Consider the following 19,631-nt stretch of genomic DNA (forward strand, 5'->3'; position numbering starts at 1 on the left):
TTCATCTGCTGATGGACATCTAGGTTGTTTCCATGTCCTGGCTATTATAAACAGTGCTGCGATGAACATTGGGGTACATGTGTCTCTTTCAATTCTGGTTTCCTCGGTGTGTATGCCCAGCAGTGGGATTGCTGGGTCATAAGGTAGTTCTATTTGCAATTTTTTAAGGAATCTCCACACTGTTCTCCATAGTGGCTGTACTAGTTTGCATTCCCACCAACAGTGTAGGAGGGTTCCCTTTTCTCCACACCCTCTCCAGCATTTATTGCTTGCAGATTTTTGGATCGCAGCCATCCTGACTGGTGTGAAGTGGTACCTCATTGTGGTTTTGATTTGCATTTCTCTAATAATGAGTGATGTTGAGCATCTTTTCATGTGTTTGTTAGCCATCTGTATGTCTTCTTTGGAGAAATGTCTATTTAGTTCTTTGGCCCATTTTTTGATTGGGTCGTTTATTTTTCTGGAATTGAGCTGCAGAAGTTGCTTGTATATTTTTGAGATTAGTTGTTTGTCAGTTGCTTCATTTGCTATTATTTTCTCCCATTCAGAAGGCTGTCTTTTCACCTTGCTTATATTTTCCTTTGTTGTGCAGAAGCTTTTAATTTTAATTAGATCCCATTTGTTTATTTTTGCTTTTATTTCCAGAATTCTGGGAGGTGGATCATAGAGGATCCTGCTGTGATTTATGTCGGAGAGTGTTTTGCCTATGTTCTCCTCTAGGAGTTTTATAGTTTCTGATCTTACATTTAGATCTTTAATCCATTTTGAGTTTATTTTTGTGTGCGGTGTTAGGAAGTGATCTAGTTTCATTCTTTTACAAGTGGTTGACCAGTTTTCCCAGCACCACTTGTTAAAGAGATTGTCTTTACTCCATTGTATATTCTTGCCTCCTTTGTCAAAGATAAGGTGTCCATATGTATGTGGATTTATCTCTGGGCTTTCTATTTTGTTCCATTGATCTATATGTCTGTCTTTGTGCCAGTACCATACTGTCTTGATGACTGTGGCTTTGTAGTAGAGCCTGAAGTCAGGCAAGTTGATTCCTCCAGTTCCATTCTTCTTTCTCAAGATTGCTTTGGCTATTCGAGGTTTTTTGTATTTCCATACAAATCTTGAAATTATTTGTTCTAGTTCTGTGAAAAATGTGGCTGGTAGCTTGATAGGGATTGCATTGAATTTGTAAATTGCTTTGGGTAGTATACTCATTTTCACTATATTGATTCTTCCGATCCATGAACATGGTATATTTCTCCATCTATTAGTGTCCTCTTTGATTTCTTTCATCAGTGTTTTATAGTTTTCTATATATAGGTCTTTAGTTTCTTTAGGTAGATATATTCCTAAGTATTTTATTCTTTTCGTTGCAATGGTGAATGGAATTGTTTCCTTAATTTCTTTTTCTACTTTCTCATTATTCGTGTATAGGAATGCAAGGTTGGTTCTCTTTTATAGTGTCTGTCTCTGTGAAGATTCTCCATCTGTTCATTCATCCTGTTCTTTAAGGCTCTGAACAAGTTTGCAACAATGGCAGGTCTATTTCAGTTTTGAACATGGTTGTCTACTCCACAGCACACTCCTTACTCTGAGGTTTGGCCTTTCTAGGGTTTTAAAAGATGGTCCATGGTGCTCACTGAAATCTCTCTGTGGTCTAGACTGATCCCAGCATCCCCAGTCTCCAGAATCACATACCTTTTTGCTCCTACAGGTGATCTCTGCTAAGTCCTGAGGAATTCTGTCTGCCCTTGGCTGCCTGAATTTCCACATGAACTTCAGGGGCCCCTTCACATAACCCCCTTTTTCAGGACCCTGTCCTACAAACTCCAGCTGCTTCAGCACCACAGAACTGTGATTTGTTTCCCATATCAATGTGACCACCACTCTGCTTGGAGGTCACTTCCCTGCACCCTCCACCCTAGCAAGATGCTCCAGGCAGAAAGTGAACAGTCGGTTGTGAGGCTCACTCTGTTTCCCCTGTCATCCAACGATAAGAGTGAATTTCAAATGTGAGCTAGTACTGCAATTTCAGTGGATAATTCCATGCATCACTGTAATTCCACATCCCCAGAGTTCTCTGGAGTCTAGAGCCTAGTTTGGGTTGGTTGTTGATACAATAGGAGCTCTGTTGTATCATGTTATCACTGGGCCTATGAGTCCCACACACAACTCTGCTGCTTGGTGCTTTTGGCAAGAACCACCAGAGCCTCACAGGCCCCACCACAAAGAGCCCACCCGCTTGTCCCAAAGCTGGTGGCCAAGCATCCCAGGATGCTGGTCTTGGGAACATCCTGCATCCCAGTGACTTTCTGCAGCGCCACCTGGTGTGCATGTGGGGAATGGCCAGTTTCCAGGTAACGCCAAACCCAGAGCCCCAGGCCAAGCAGGAGCCGTGACTAGTGGTGTTCTGTGCACTCATCCTCTTGAGGACAGGCGAGTTCTCACCTCATCAGACTGCAGGTGACTCTTCACATCAGAGGATTCACTGCCAGGGGCTGTTCAACATACCCTCCACCAACAGGATTCAAATAACAACACACCTTAGCTCTCACTTTTCACCATTTGTGTCAGAGTCTGCAAAGAGGGCCACCCTTTCCTTCAGTTCAGGCAAGATCACAAGTGCCTGGCCATGCCGCTCCACACGGTGATGTCCCTGTGGCATCACGTCGTCCAGCCCGATGTGTCAGGGTTTCTCATCCAGACATGGCCCTCTTCCTCCTCTTTGCCTTCATGGCAACTTTCAGTGTAGCCATGAGCTCCCTGGGGTGCTCTAGTTTTCCCTGAGAATACCCAGGGACCCAGAGCTGGGACATGCAATGCTTGTCCAATAAACAACAAAGCAGATTTTTGTATAAGACACTATAGCAAATTTTAGCTTTTATCCTAGCATGGACCTATCAAGGATGAGATGGCTGGATAGTATCACCAATTCAATGGACACGAACTTGGGCAAACTCCATGAGACCGTGAAGGACAGGAAGCCTGGTGTGCTGAAGTCCACGGGGACATGACCAAGAGGCTGAACGACAACAGCAATCAAGGACGGATTTTAGACAAAGTGCACCAGCATCACTAACCGCCCCACCCCCACCCCATCTATGTTCTTTATGAAATGCCAATCTCTGGGCCTCACTTTAAAGATTCAGGAGGTCAGGTGGTGGTACAAAATAAAAATATTTACACAATGGCTATTTCATGCCATCTTTTCTTCATTACTGCTTTTGTGTACATTTTATAATGTTTGCAATACACTGAAGTGAAGGGAAGTCGCTCAGTCGTGTCCGACTCTTTGCAACCCCATGGACTATAGCCTACCAGGCTCTTCCCTCCATGGGATTCTCTAGGCAAGAGTACTGGAGTGGGTTGCCATTTCCTTCTCCAGGGGATCTTCCCGACCCAGGGACTGAACCCAGGTCTCCCACATTCCAGGCAGACGCTTTAACCTCTGAACCACCAGCAACTCATGTATACATAATTTATAAATAAATAAATGAAAATAAATATAATACATAATGAGATAAACATACAAATGCAATATGTGTGTGTGTGCATATATATGTATATGCTCCTGGGATGCACCGGCAGAAAACTTGGTGACCCTCTCTTTAGACACTTGGTTCTAAATGCTCATCTGGTCACAGCCTCACTGAGAATGATTTGCTAGGTCCCTTGTTTCCAGGGTGAAGTCCTGCCCCTGAGTGTCTTCAGCTGTAGAGCCTATCTTGGGGGTTCTGTTGAGGTTCAAGTAAACATTTGGATGGCCTTCCCTGGTGGCTCAGTGGTAAAGAATCCACCTGCCAATGCAGGAGACTGCTTGCAATGAAGGAGATATGAGTTTGATCCCTGGGCCGGGAAGATATCCTGCAGGAGGAAATGGCAACCCACTCCAGTATTCTTTCCTGGGAAATCCCATGGACAGAGGAACCTGGAGGGTTACAGTCCATACGGTTGCAGAGAGTCAGACATGACTGAGCGACTGAACAACGACAAACATTTGGAATCCTAGGACTATCACAGACCAGATGCTACACCTGTCTGCTCAGGACACAGGGCAGCCCCAGGGCTCCCACTGGGCAAGTCCTCAAAACAGATCACACGGCTCCCCAGGAGCTCCTCCCCCAACAGGTGACACAGCTCAGCTGACGGATCAGGTGGGTGTGGGAGCTGCCCTTGAGCCGCACAGGGGCCTTTCTCTCCTGTGGCTGTTGCCTGGGCTGTGCTGCTGGGCCCCCTCAAAAATCACTGCACTCAGAATCTCAGGTTTTACTTACATTCTTCCCCAAACAGATGTGTGCTTAGTTGCTCAGTCGTATCTGACTCTTTGAGACTCCATGGTTTGTACAGCTCACCAGGATCCTCTGTCCATGGGATTTCTCAGGCAAGAATACTGGAGTAGGTTGCCATTTCCTTCTCCAGGGGATCTTCCTGGTTCAAGGATTGAACCCAGGTCTCCTGTGTCTCCTACACTGCAGGTAGCCTCTTTACCCAATGAGCCATAGAGGAAGTCCTCTTCCCCAAACAGATGCAATGTACCACTCAGTAGTGGTATTTTTCACCATTGGCAATATTGACTGGTGACACCATGGTGGGGATTCTCAGCCTTCTCAGATTACCTAGGAAACTGCAAAATGTTGATGGAAGAGATTCTCACATCAACCCTACGCCCACACCAACAAAGACTCTCCAGATTGTACCCCTTCTGGGCTCCAGGTGGTCCATGCCAGCTGTAGTTTCCTAAATACGCCCACCTCTGCCATATCTCTGAGACTTCACCTGCCTGGAAAACTCTTACTTATTCCTCAAAACCCTATGAAACGGCCTCTGGTCCTCCTCCTGACATCTGCCCACCACCTAACCTGTTCTTAGCCCAGGCATCAGCTCCTCTGTTGCAGGCTTTGTTGTGTTACTCTTGCCTATCTGTGTGTTTATAAGACTGAGAACTCCCCCAAAGCAGGAATGAGGGCTTTTCTAAAAAATACCTATCCTTATTGGTTTGCTAATGAGACAAGTAAGACATGTTCATTAAATCCAAAGTAAGCAGAAAACATGGTAAGAATTAGAGCAGAAATTGGGGAAATTAAAAATAGAACAACATGGAAAAATCAATAAACCCAAAAGCTGGTTCTTTGAAAAGATCAATAAAATCAATAAGCATCTAGCCAGACTAAGAGAAAAAGATAAAGGAAACTAATTGCTAATAATCAGAAATAAAAGAGGGACTACTAGGATAGTATCTATACTATTATCTATACTTAGTGTATTATCTATGCTATACTACCTATAATAGTATAGATAATAGTATATTATTAGTATAGATAATACAGATGTTAAAAGGATATGAAAGGAATACTCCGAACAATTTTGTGCCCATAACTTGGATAACCTAGATGAAATGGACCAATTCCTAGAAGACAATCTGCCAAAGCTCACACAAGAAAATTGATCATCTGAACAAGCCTCTACTAAATAAAATGAATCAATAAACAATAATCTTCTGAAACAGAAAGCACCAGGCCCAGAGGGGTCGACTTGTGAATTCTACCAAACTTGTGAGAAAGTATTACATCAATTCTCTACAATCGATTTCACAGTTTAGAAGCAGAGGGATTACTTCCTAACTCATTCAATGAGGCCAGCATTACCCTAACACCAAAACCAAAGATGTCACAGGAAAAGTAAATCAAAGATCAGAATCTCTCATGAACACAGATGCAAAAATCCCTAAAAGATTAGCAAAGTTGAATTAAAAAATGTGTAAAGAATTACACACCGCTACCAAATGTAACTTTTACCAGATATGCAAGGCTGGTACAGCTTTTGAAAGTCAGTTTATATAATGAATCACATCAACAGGCTAAGAACTAATAATCACATGATCAAATTAACTGATGCAGAAAAAGCATCTGACAGATCCAATACCACCCATTTATGACTTTAAAAACTAGTAAAGAATGGCATCATGAAATTCAAGCCATGAAAGTAAAAGATGCTTGCTCCCTGGAAGAAAAGCTATGACCAACCTAGACAGCATTTTAAAAAGCAGAGATATTACTTTGCCAAAGTAATTATTATAGTCAAAGCTATGGTTTTTCCAGTAGTCATGTATGAATGTGAGAGTTGGACTATAAAGAAGGCTGAGTGCCAAAGAATTGATGCTTTTGAACTGTGGTGTTGGAGAAGACTCTTGAGAGTCCCTTGGACTGCAAGATCAGTCAATCCTAAAGGAGATCAACCTTGAATATTCACTGGAAGATGAATGAAGCCGAAATTGAAGCTTCAGCTCTACTACTCTGGCCACCTGAAGTGAAGAGCCGACTCATTGGAAAAGAGGCTGGGAAAGATTGAACGGAGGAGAAGGGGGCGATACAGGATGAGATGGTTGGATGGCATCACCGACTCAATGCACATGGGTTTGAGCAAGCTCCAGGAGACGGTGAAGGACAGGAAAGTCAAGTGTGCTGCAGTCCATGGGGTCTCAAAGAGTCGGACACAACTGAGCGACTGAACAACAAGGAATGATGTCAGCAGCATGGTGGATGAGAAGCTCCTTGCCTGTCCCTGTCAATCTACAACCACAGCTCAAGAAAGCTGCCCCTGCCCACCACGTCAGGACCCTGGAAAATTCCACACACCTGTGCATCTACAGGGGGGTGGACTGGAAAACACAGAGGCAATGGGACCTGGGCAACGGCAGAGGTGGGGCCTGTGATCCCAGACCCCCAAGCTGCCAAGCTTGTAGCCCCGTAGAACCCAGTAGCAGCACCAGAGGAGGCAACACACACCACTCCAGCCTCCTGGCCACAGTAGCGCCCACAGCCACAGGGAATAGATGGCAGTGGAGGCAGTGGCCTCATCCCTCTGGTCACAGAAGTGCCTATAAATGACCCCCCCCCAACCTGCAGCAGCAGTGCACATAAACCCCAAGACCCCAGACACACCAGAGCTCCTCAGGACCCCAGCTCCCTCTGCCACAGTGGAGCCCATGACTCGGGAGACCCTGGATGCAGTGGAAGTGTCCGTCATCTGTGTCCCAGGTGGTGACCAGAAGCAACAAGGTACCAAGACCCTGGACACACAAGCAGAGGCAACAAGGGCACCAGGTGGAGGGTGGAAAGTGCTGATTCTCAACCAAGACCAGAGGGAGTGCAGGTAAGAGAAGCCAGAAACGTGTGCTATAGCACCACCTACTGGCAAAGGAAAGAAACGCTCCTTACTTCTCACTGGCTAACTCATGTCCCACTCTTCTGCAACCCCGTGGACTATAGCCCGCCAGGATCCTCTGTCTGTGGGATTCTCCAGGAAAGAATACTGGAGCGGGTTGCCATATCCTCCCTCCAGGGGATCTTCCCAACCCAGGGATTGAACCCAGGTCTCCTGCATTGGCAGGCGGATTCTTTACTGCTGAGCCACCAGGGAAGTCCACTGAATTGTTAGAATCAAGTTTAAAAAAACTTAAAAAGCTTTAACTAGAGAGGAAAGTTGCTCACAGCTTCAAATGCAGCAGTAGAGGAACAACCCATCAGGTGCCCTGGAGAGCCACAGTAACGTTGCTCCACAGACAAAAACCAAAACACGACAATTCTCCAGAAATCAAACTTCAAGTCATGGAATACTGTGATCCAACTGATAGAGGATTCAAAACAGCTGTCACGGAGAAAAGCAATGAGCTACAAGAAAGCTCAGAAAGTTCAACAAGCTCAGGAATAAAATTAAAGAACAGACAGAATACTATACCAAAGAGATTGAAACTCTACAAAAGAACAAAAATTATGGAGGGGAAAAATTCAATCAACAAGATAGAGAATGCAAGTGCAAAGCACTGGAGATAGAGGAGACGACAGGCAAGAGAGAATTGGTGAGCTTGGAGATGGAAGTTTAGAAGCGATTCAGGTCCCCTAGAGGAGAGAAAGTGTGAGAGAGCGAAAGTCACTCAGTCGTGTCCGACTCTTTGTGCCTCCATGGACTATACAGTCTGGAATTCTCCAGGCCAGAATACTGGAGTGGGTTGCCACTCCCTTCTCCAGGGGATCTTCCCAACCCAGGGATTGAACCCAGGCCTCCTGTATTGCAGGTGGATTCTTTACCAGTTGAGCCACAAGGGAAGCCCAGAGGAGGAGAGCGAATACCTCAAAAAATGAGGAAATTCTAAAAGAACATTATTATGACTCTTTTAGGATGGACATTAGGAGAGTGAGAAGGCAAGATTTTATTTAAAGAAATAATAGCTGAGGACTTCCCTGGTGGCCCAGTGATTAAGAATCCACCTGCCAATTCAGGGGGGCATAGGTTCGATACCCGGTCCAGGAAGATCCCACCTCCCCCAGAGCAAATAAACCCATCCACTACAACTTACTGAGTCTGTGACAGCAACTACCGAAGCCTGGGTACCTACAGTCTGTGCTTCACAACAAGAGAAGTCACCTCAGTGAGACGCCCACGCACTGTAGCTAGACAGCGGCCCCTGCTCGCTGCAACTATGAAGCCCCAGCAGGGCCAAAAGTAAATAAAATTCTAAAAAGAAATCAGAGCTGAGAACACCTCAGACCTGGGTAAGGGACAGACAGACAAGTCCATGAAGCGAAGGGAACACCTAATTACCTCAAAAGGGACCTTCCTTCTCCAAGACACACTGTATTAAAACTGTCAAAAGTCAATCACAAAGAATTTTCAAGGCATCCCAAGGAAAAAGAAAAGTGACCTACCAAAGAACCCCATCAGGCTGCCAGTGGAACTCTACAGGCCAAGGGAGTGGCCTGGCCTCCTCACAATACTGAAACAGAGGGACTGTCCCCCAAGATTCTATCCAGAAAAGTTTTCATTCAGATAGGGAGGAGAAGTAAATGCTTTCCCAGACACACAAAGGCTGAAAGAGTCAGACCTGCTCTGGACCGGCCTTACAGGAAATGCTGAAAGGAGCTCTTCCACCTGAACAAAAGGCGACAGCACACGCCTGTGTGAGTAACATCGTAGCAGGCAGAGTCAGAAACTGCAACTCTACATCAGAGTGGGCTTTTAAGGTGGCTCAGATGGTGAAGAATCCACCTGCAATGCAGGAGACCTGAGTTCGATCCCTGGGTTGGGAAGATCCCCTGGAGAAGGGCATGGCAACCCACTCCAGTATTCTTTCCTGGAGAATCCCATCGACAGAGGGGCCTGGCGGGCTACAGCCCATGGGGTCACAAAAGGTCAGACACAACTGAGCAACTAAGCATAAAGGTTAAAAGAGGAAAATTTTAGTAAAAATAACTATGTGAAAGTGTTAGTTGCTGAATCGTGTCTGACTCTATGACCCCAAGGTCTGTAACCCACCAGGCTCCTCTGTCCATGGGATTCCCCAGGCAAGAAGACTGGAATGGGTTGCCATGTCCTCCTCCAGGGAATCTTCCCGACCCAGGGATCGAACCTGGGTCTCCTGCATTACAGACAGATTCTTTACTGTCTGAGCCACCAGGGAAGCCCCAAAATAACTATCGCTACCTTCAATTTGGTAACAAACGCGAACATAAAAAGGAATAACGTGAAACATAAAAGGGGAAGAAGAAAAGGACAGAAAGCATATAGGCCAAAGAAGGTGAGAAGGCTACCAGCAGAAAGAGGGCTGTTGCGTCTATGATACGATTGATGCAGACATGGTGAGCACAAAACGTGACTCTAGAGCAGAGACACAAGCGCAAGAAAGAGAAAACAAACAGTGTTCTGGAAAGTCACCAACCCCAAATACAGATACACAGGGAAAAAGCAGCAGTGGCGAGCCAGTGCTACCAGAAGCCGGAGACAGAACGGCAGCACATCCTCCTGTATCAGGGATCACCCTAAATGCACATGGATGGAGCCTTCCAGTCAAAAGACACAGACCACTGGACTGAAAAGTAAGGCCCACGAGGCCCTTCTCCAGGGTCCCCTGACCCTGCCTCTCCCCACTCGAGCGGCCCTTTTCAACAAAAAAGAGACAGCCATATGCTGCCTCCAAGAGACACATCCTAGCTTTAAGGACAAGCACAGGTTCAAAGTGAGGGTATAGAAGATGCTACTATAAGCAAACAGCAGCTGAAAGGAAGTGGATGTAGCCGTACTTATATCAGGGAAAGTAGACTTCAAGTCACAAGAGCAACAAGAGACAAAGATGGACTTATATAATCTTTTTCAACAAATGGTGTTGGAACAACTGGACACCCACACACAAAACTGAAAACAAAAAATGAACCTAGACACAGATGTTCCTCCCTTCACAAAAATGAATTCAGAGTGGATCACAGACCAAAATATAAACTATTACGTGATAAAAATCCTAGATCACACAGGCAGTAACCAAGGTGACCTAAGGTATGGCAATGACTTTTTATATACGAGAGCAAAGGCACACTTCAAGGAATAAACCAACTAATCAGTTAAAACTTCTGTTAAAGACAATGTTAGGAGTATGATGAGAAGAGTTATGGAGTGGGAATCAACATTTTTGAAATATATCTGATAAGCAAATGTCATCCAAAATATACCAAAACCCTTAAAACTCAACAATAAGAAAACAAACCACCCAATTAAAAAATGGACCCAAAACCTTAACAGACACCTCACCGTTTGGATATAGATGGCGAATCAACAAATGGAAAGATACTCCATCTCACGTGCCTAGACACTGAGATGTGTGTTAGTGTGTGTTAGTCGCTCAGTCTTGTCCGACTCTTTGCGACCCCATGGACTGTAGCCCACCAGGCTCCTCTGCCCATGAGATTTGCCAGGCAAGCATACTGGGGTGGGTTGCCAAAGATGCTCCATGTCATGTGCCACTAGGGAAATGTGAATTAAAACAATAATGCAATACCACTACAAACCTATTAGAATGGCCAATATCCAGGACACCGACAACCAACCAAATGCGGGTCAGGATGTGGAGCAACAGAACTTTGTCCCAGTGCTGGTGGGAACAGAAAAAGCTACAGTCACCCTGGAAGACTGGGGGTTTCTTACAAAACTCAACAAACTCTTTACCATGTGACCCAACAACTGCACGCTTTGGTATTCACCCAAAGGATGTGAAAACTTATACCCACACAAAAACCTACACACGGATGTTTACAGCAGCTTTGTTCACAGTTGCCAAAACTTAGAAACAACCAAGACTTCCTTCAGTGGGTGAAAGGATAAATGAACTGTGGTACCTCCAGACAGTGGAATATTATTCTGTGTGAAAAAGAAATGAGGGTGTGAGGAGGAGAGAAACAAGTGAAGGAGCTGAAGAGGCACAAACTCCCAGTTAAAAAATAAGTGAGTTACAGGCAGGAAATGTACAGTATGGGGAATATGGCCAATAATTAAGCAGTATCTTCGTATGGTGACAGATGGTAACTAGACCTACGGAGACCATTCTGAAATGCATAGAAATATTGAATCACTCTGTTGTGTACCAGGGACTAACATAGTGTGGTTGTAGGTTCAAAAGCAAACTCACAGAAAGAGAGATCAGACTTGAGGTCACCAGCAGCAAGGGGTGGAAGGAGGAGGAATTGGATGAAGGGGGTCAAAAGGCACACATTTCCAGCTGTAAGATAATTAGGGAATGTAACGTACATGATAAACATGATCAGTAGAGTTGACATTGATGTTTGTTATATATGAGTTTTAAAGGAGCAAGTCCTAAGAGTGCTCATCACAAGAAAAAAATGTCTCTTCTTTAGTTTTGTATTTAAATGAGATGACAGATGTTTACTACACTTATGTGAAATTCATTTCAGGATGTAGGTAAGTGAAGAACATTATGCTGCGCACCTAACTTACACAGTGTTATTTATTAATTATATCGAAAAAAATTGGGAAAAAGTAAAAATAAGGGGGGGGGGAATTAAATGAGTCATCCAGCCACAAAGTGACATGGCAGAAGCATAAAATGTATATTACTGTGTGAAAGAAGCCAGTGTGAAGAGACTGCCTACTGTACAATTCCAGCCGTGACACACTGGAAAAGGCAGAACCAGGGAGACAAAAATGGTGAGTGCTTGCCAGGGGTTGAGGAGGGGGAGGTGTGAGCAGACGGAGCACAGAGGATCGTCAGTGTGGTGAAAACTCTCTACTGATGCACAAAGATGGACATGTCACTGTCCATTTGTTCAGAATCACAGCACACCCACACCAAGGACAGACCCGAATTAAAGCATGGACTTTGGGGGATGCGTCAATGTAGGTTCATCAGTTGTAACAAATGCTGCCATTCTGGAGAGGGTGTTGATGATGTGGTGGGGTGGGGGGCCTGTGCAGGTATGGGGCAGGGGATACAGGAAAACTCTGTTCGCTCTTAATTTGCTATGAACCTAAATTGCTCTAAAAAGCATGCTGTTGGGTTAGTCACTCTGCCATGTCTGACTCTTTGTGATCCCATGGACTGTAGCTTGCCAGGCTCCTATGTCCATGTGATTCTCCAGGCAAGAATATGGGAGTGGGTTGCCATTCCCTTCTCCAGGGGAACTTCCAGACCCAGGGATTGAACCCAGGTCTCCTGCATTGCAGGCAGATTCTTTAACGGCTGAGCCACCAGGGAAACCCAAACAAAGCTTCCCTTACCAGGAACTGAACCTGGCCCATGACGGCGACAGCACCGAATCCTAACCGCTAGATCACCAGGGACTAAGAAGAAAAATCTTTTCTAAAAGTCACCTTTGATGGACCTGAGAACATGCTGCGAGTCCTGCTGCTGTCTGGGGCTGACTGCTCATGCCCATAAAGGTATCGGGTATGCGGGCAGGTATGTGTGAAAATGTGTGTGAGAGCATGTACACGTGGCAGGAGATCTGAACACATAGCCCGTAACACATCCCTCTGTACTGATCAAGGCACCGGGTTTGCCTTGCATGAAAATCCAACGGTCAGACCCAGACTATAGCAAATACACTTTTCACTTCAACTGGAACCAAAAGGACAGTCTGATCAGAACAGCTGATTCAGGGGCAGGTCTGCCTCAGATGGGGCCCCCACCGCCTCAAGAATTAAGCCCTAATGTAGATGTTACTAGAGGATTCTGGTGGATGAGATGTTTGACAACACACACTTCCCGGAGTGCTGACACTGGACAGACATCACATGCAAAGGATCCATCGACACCAAGTTATGAGGATAAATACATACCAGTGCAGTTTCTTCAAGAAAATCAGAGATGCCAAGGGAACATTTCATGCAAAGATAGGCTCAATTAGAACAGAAATGGTATGGACCTAACAGAAGTAGAAGATATTAAAAAGAGGTGGCAAGAATACAGAGAAGAACTATACAAAAAGATCTTCATGACTCAGATAATCATGATGGTGTGATCACTCACCTTGAGCCAGACATCCTGGAATGTGAAGTCAAGTGGGCCTTAGAAAGCATCACTACGAACAAAGCTAGTGGAGGTGATAGAATTTCACTTGAGCTATTTCAAATCCTAAAAGATGATGCTGTTAAAGTGCTGCACTCCATATGCCAGCAAATTTGGAAAACTCAGCAGTGGCCACAGGACTGGAAAAGGTCAGTTTTCATTCTAATCCCTAAGAAAGGCAATGCCAAAGAATGCTCAAATTACTGCACAATTGCACTCATCTCACATGCTAGTAAAGTAATGCTCAAAATTCACCAAGCCAGGCTTCAGCAATACGTGAACCATGAACTTCCAGATGTTCAAGCTGGTTTTAGAAAAGGCAGAGGAACCAGAGATCAAATTGCCAACATCCACTGGATCATGGAAAAAGCAAGAGAGTTCCAGAAAAACATCTATTTCTGCTTTATTGACTATGCCAAAGCCTTTGACTGTGTGGATCACAATAAACTGTGGAAAATTCTGAAAGAGATGGGAATACCAGACCACCTGACCTGCCTCTTGAGAAATCTGTATGCAGGTCAGCAATCAACAGTTAGAACTGGACATGGAACAACTGACTGGTTCCAAATAGGAAAAGGAGTATGTCAAGGTTGTATATTGTCACCCTGCTTATTTAACTTATATGCAGAGTACATCATGAGAAATGCTGGGCTGGATGAAGCACAAGCTGGAATCAAGATTGCCTGGGGAAATATCAATAACCTCAGATATGCAGAAGACACCACCCTTATGGCAGAAAGTGAAGAAGAAATAAAGAGCCTCTTGATGAAAGTGAAAGAGGAGAGTGAAAAAGTTGGCTTAAAGCTCAACATTCAGAAACTAAGATCATGGCATCTGGTCCCATCATTTCATGGCAAATAGATGGGGAAACAGTGGAAACAGTGGTAGACTTTATTTTGGCGGGCTCCAAAATCACTGCAGATGGTGATTGCAGCCATGAAATTAAAAGACGCTTGCTTCTTGGAAGAAAAGTTATGACCAGGCTAGACAGCATATTAAAAAGCAGAGACATTACTTTGTCAACAAAGGTCCATCTAGCCAAGGCTATGGTTTTTCCAGTAGTCATGTATGGATGTGAGAGTTGGCCTATTAAGAAAGCTGAGTGCCAAAGAATGGATGCTTTTGAACTGTGGTGTTGGAGAAGACTCTTGAGAGTCCCTTGGACTGCATGGAGATCCAACCAGTCCATCCTGCAGGAAATCAATCCTGAATATTCATTGGAAGGACTGATGTTGAAGCTGAAACTCCAATACTTTGGCCACCTGACATGAAGCTAACTCATTTGAAAAGACCCTGATGCTGGGAAAGATTGAAGGTGGGAGGAGAAGGGGACGACAGAGGATGAGATGGTTCGATGGCATCACTGACTCAACGGACATGAGTCTGAGTAACTCTGGGAGTTGGTGATGGACAGGGAGGCCTGGCGTGTTGCAGTCCATGGGGTTGCAGAGAGTCAGACACGACTGAGTGACTGAACTGGACTGAGTGCAGCGTCTGTGATGAATAATTGATGAAGCCGCCGCCTGGCACTTCTCTCCTTCTGCACCTCCGTCTGTCAGTCCTAAGTCGCTTTAGTTGTGTCTGATTCTCTGTGACCCTATAAACTGTAGCCCCGCCAGGCTCCTCTGTCCATGGGATTCTCCAAGCAAGAATACTGGAATGGGTTGCTATTTCCTCCTCCAGGGGATCTTCCCAATCCAGGGATTGAACCTGCGTCTTTTAGGTCTCCTGCATTGGCAGGCCGGTTCTTTACCACCAGCACCACTTCTGCACCTCAGAGATCTAATAAAATACCAGCTGTGACCCTAGGAGTGAGGTTTGAACTCGAGAAAAGCCAAGAAAAGCTGATCTTTGCTGCTGCCTTACCGGGCAAAGCAGAATGTGTTCATGGGTTTTTCCCACAGTGAATCCTTTTCCCCTGAAAGTAAGACGTGTAGACTCTTCCCAGAACTGATATGGAATTTCTCCCTCCAAGCATATTGTCTCAGAAATCCATAACTCTGAGGGAGCTACGGACACACACGAGAGCGTAACAAAGGTGAAGAGCTCACATTCTGTACTGGATTTCAGGGCTCAGGGATCCCAGATGGTGTACCAAGGCCTCAGTCACTGATGTCAGGGCTCCTCTCTGGATGTGGGGCTCTCCAGGTGTGCCTCACTGTGCGCAATGGGCCCAGCCCTCCATGGATGCTTGAAGGGTTGGATGTGAGCCCCTGACCTTGAGCCCCAATGCTGGTACCCACAGGAGGGGCAGCTTCGCCCAGGTTTGCAAATATAATCAGTGCAGCCCTTCCCAAGCACAGCCTGGTGGGACCCTGGGCATGTTAACATCAGCAGAGCTTCTAGAATGAGTTCTATCCTCCCTGTTCCCATCACTACTGTCAATCTCCAAGTTCAGTTAAGGACACTGGTTTTTGGGGACAAACAACAAGAGACTCAGGTTTGACCCACACCCTGGGAGAAACCTCGGAGGAGGAAAGTGGCTGATCCCCACAAGGGACTACAGACACCGCCTCCTTCCATCCCAACACCCAGTCATGCATGACATTTATTGTGTGTGTAGCACGTGGGGCTGCAGACATGGCAGGAACCTCTGCCTGATGAAGCCCTGACCTCAGGCATCTGTGCTCGTGCGGAGAGGACTCAGGGACAGAAGGTGAGGGAGGGGCCAGCAGGGCCATGGTGCGGAAGAGTCACTTGTTTATGCCTGCCACCTTCCTGGTGGAGGTGGCATTTTAAACCCAGTGGAGCTGCACATACCTCCTACTCAGTGGGAATGGGAGCCCTGTGGTAGATGCATGTGGAGGTAGGGGGTGTGGCCAGGTCCCCAGAGGCCCAGGAGGAGACAAGCCAGGTGATGGGGACAGGCCACAGGGGTCTCGGTGAGGACTGCCATTAAAACCTCAGGAAGCCCCTGGAGGGGTGTGAGCAAGGGGTGATGTTGCCCGATGTTCATCTGTGTGGAGGGGCTAGAACAGGGGTGATGGCGGAAGCAGGGGGGTTCCGGGGGAGGCCGAGTCCAGGCAAGAGAGAATGCAGCAGCTCAACAGAGGAGAATCGGCCTGACATCTCCAAGGAGGCGCCACCTGCATGTCAGGAGCAAGGTCACGAGTGGTGAGATGGCCCCAGGTCGTGGAAGGTCAGAGGCCCTGCTCATGGGGACAGGAACAGTCTGGGTTTGGAGGCAAAGGTCTAGAGCTCAGATCCGAAGGGGTCAGGTCAGAGACATCTCCGAGACCCCAGTGGACGTGCTGAGTCCACAGAGGACCTCTTGGAGCTCAGGGCACATGGGCTGGAGGACCATTGGATAGGCAGACGGCAGTCAAAGCCTTCACCCAGGAGCTACCCACTCACTCCTACTTAGAACTGGATGTGTGTGGATGAGAGGCACCAGCCCTCTCGCAGACAGCAGTGAAACACATAATCAATGAATAACTGATAGATTTGTGAAGAGACAGAGAGGCTTCCCTGGAGGCTCAGACAGTAATGAATCCACCTCCAATGCAAAAGACCCAGGTTTGATTCCTGGATCAGGAAGATCTCCTGGAGAAGGAAATGGTAATCCACTGCAGTACTCTTGCCTGGAAAATCCTACGGACAGAGGAGCCTGGCAGGCTACAGTCCAAAGAGTTGCAAAGTCAGACACAACTGAGCAACGAACACTTCACTTCAGAAGATAGATATTCGCAAAAATCATGGTAAAATTGCAACTGTGTGGAGCGCTGAAGGAAGGGTCAGAGTGCTGTCTTTAGAATGAGGATGAGGGAGTTTGATCTGATCAGCGAGGAGGAGGCAGAGGTAGGTAGGGATCTGCCCAGGCTGCAGGTGGCCCCGCAGCTGAGGGCCTGATGATGGGGTTGGTAGGTGTCGGGGGGTAAAAAGCCCTGCGGATGACCCTGCTCCATGGGAAGAGGAGCAGGTTACAGCATCAGGAGCAGCTGCTCCAGGTGGACCGTGACCCCCAAAGATTGGTGTACCCAGAACCTGGGAACGTTCGTGACCTTATTGGCTGGGGGGGGGGGGGGAGGGGAATGTAATTTGCTTTTGCAGATGTAATTAAGGTAAGGATCTTAAAATGAGGCGATCATCCAGGATTATCCAGATGGGCCCTAAATCCCATGATAAGGAAAGGAGAGGACACACAAGAGCTGATGCAAGACGGTGGCAGCGATCTGACTGATGTAGCCGCAAGGCAAGGCCCACCTGGAGCCCCCGGCAACTCAGAGAGGCAGGGAGGATCCTCCCCTTGAGCCAGAGGGAGCCCGGAGCAGTGGGCAGAGGTCAGAGGAGCTCCAAACACTGTACAAGGCACAGGGCAGCCCCACACAGAGGACCGTCCAGCCCTCAGTGTTGCCGAGGTCGAGGGAGCTGTTTCAACCCTGATCCCTGCCTACATCAGCCATTCTCAGACATCACCCTGTCCTGTAGGAGGCTGATGGCTGTTTAAGGGGGAAAGTCCCAGAACCAGGTAAGTCTGGGGAACACTACAGGCTTCAGCCTCTTCTCAGATGTCCAGGGTCTTTGGCTCTGGGTTTCTGACATGAAGACCCTGGTTTGACTTCTGTCAGCCACTTCCAACCACATGAGAGCTTCATCCCCACCCCACCTCCCCGATACACACTATGGCTGGTGCTCCCGGAAGTGCTTCACTAGACCCAAAGTGGACAAGGTCCAGAGGGATGCAAGGTCACAGGAAGGGGTGACAGCCAAGGCCAGTATCCAGTCCTGGGCTCCTGGTCTGTCCACCTGGTCACGGCTGCCCCCGCCTGACCCCCTTAGCAACAACCAAGTCACAGTCAATACCAACCCTTCCCTGTTTTCCATCAACACTGGGACCAGGTCCCCAGGGGCTCCCTGCAGACTGTGGTGATTGTCCCCATGAGATGCTTTCAGGAGGAACAATAACCCTCCCCTAAAGGCCTTACAGCCGTGTTACTCTTGACCCTCCTACAAAAGACGGCGCTCAGCACAGCTCACATCAGGACCGAGTGCCCATTATCATGAGGGGTCTATGATGTTCTGGCTCACAAGCCCCCATATCCTCAAGGGTAAGACGGAGCAAATATTCTAACCTGGAGAACACATTTTGAGGACAGACAGACCTCCAAGGACCTGGTGGACACATGGTCCTGAACAAGCAGACACTGCCGGGTTTATAGTAGTTCTGAGAGGACCACTGGCATCAGCCCACCCTCCCTTCCTCCCTCTTCCGTCTCATCTTGCTTTCTTATTAACATTTTCTGCTACATCCTCCAAATGCTGGCAATCCAAGTGCCACCAACACGACATCCTGCCGCATCATCCCAAGCACTGATGCTCTCAGTCGCTGGCTGAGCCACTTTTGTTTTTTCAAATACACATGAAAATGTATATGCGACTATCAGAATCAAACAAGTTTCCTTGGGTTCCTCCTAACTGTGCCCTGAGCCAGCCCACAGGCCCCAGCTCACATACAATGGGGCATCACTCTCCATTACTCCCTGGCACATGCCCTCCACCCTGTGCCCTTGGCTCTGGCAGCAGAAGAACCCCCAAACCTGCGCTTGGGCTCCATGCCTCTGGAAGGAGGCTCCCGCCCCAAGAGACCCACCCTCTGCTCACCAGAGATGATGGAGTCGTTCAGGGCCTCTTCGTCCTGATACAAGAGCAGGTCGTCCTTGAGTTCAGAATTCAGGATCAGGTTCTCCTTATTCTCCTCAGACTCCTTGGCCACAGTCCGCTTACCGTCAGGGGCCCCGTCGAAGCTCCAGGCTTCCTCCCGCTCCTTGCCCCGCTCCACGCTGCACGTCCTCGACAGCCGGACATCCATGCGCTTCTTCGGGGACCCTTTACTGTCCCTGCCTTGGAAGCTGAATCAGAGATGCCGCTCAGGTTATTCACTGTCCCCGTCACCCAGACACCCTGCAAAGTTGACCTGAAGAGTTATAACGGGCTTTGCAAAGACAGCCCCTGAGTGTGTGCAACTGATGCTCAGGAAAAGAAGTGCCAGAGGCTCACAGGGCTTTCAGCCCAAGGCTGCTCAGAATGTGTTGTTCTGAATGATGCTGGCATGCATGTAATAAAACCTGCTGAGACAGCGCAGCCAACCTGCAGATCAAGGATTTCCTAAGAACCGAGCAGGGCATCTTCTCTGCCCAATATTTCTGCCAAGCCACACGTGTGTTCTGGTATCTGTTTGGCCCTCCAGTGACTCACTAGTCTTCAGCCTATGAGGCATGTGAGGTCAAGAGTAAGAGTCAGCTTCCGGGCAGGTAACTTGTGCTCTCACCAGATGAAAATGGGACGCGATCAG

At 47.2% G+C, this 19,631-nt stretch overlaps 1 protein-coding gene across 1 annotated transcript in view; it reads right to left on the reverse strand.

Annotated features, from left to right (window-relative positions):
* The window catches only part of PHACTR3 (phosphatase and actin regulator 3), a 206,961-nt gene that overhangs the window by 48,802 nt on the left and 138,528 nt on the right, over nt 1-19,631 (reverse strand). The window contains exon 7 of the mRNA XM_069548203.1: nt 18,941-19,188. Within this exon, the coding sequence (XP_069404304.1) occupies nt 18,941-19,188 (248 nt within the window). The remainder of the gene's footprint in view (nt 1-18,940; nt 19,189-19,631) is intronic.

This window comes from Ovis canadensis, chromosome 13, assembly GCF_042477335.2.
Source record: "Ovis canadensis isolate MfBH-ARS-UI-01 breed Bighorn chromosome 13, ARS-UI_OviCan_v2, whole genome shotgun sequence".
NCBI classification, from domain to species: Eukaryota; Metazoa; Chordata; class Mammalia; order Artiodactyla; family Bovidae; genus Ovis; species Ovis canadensis.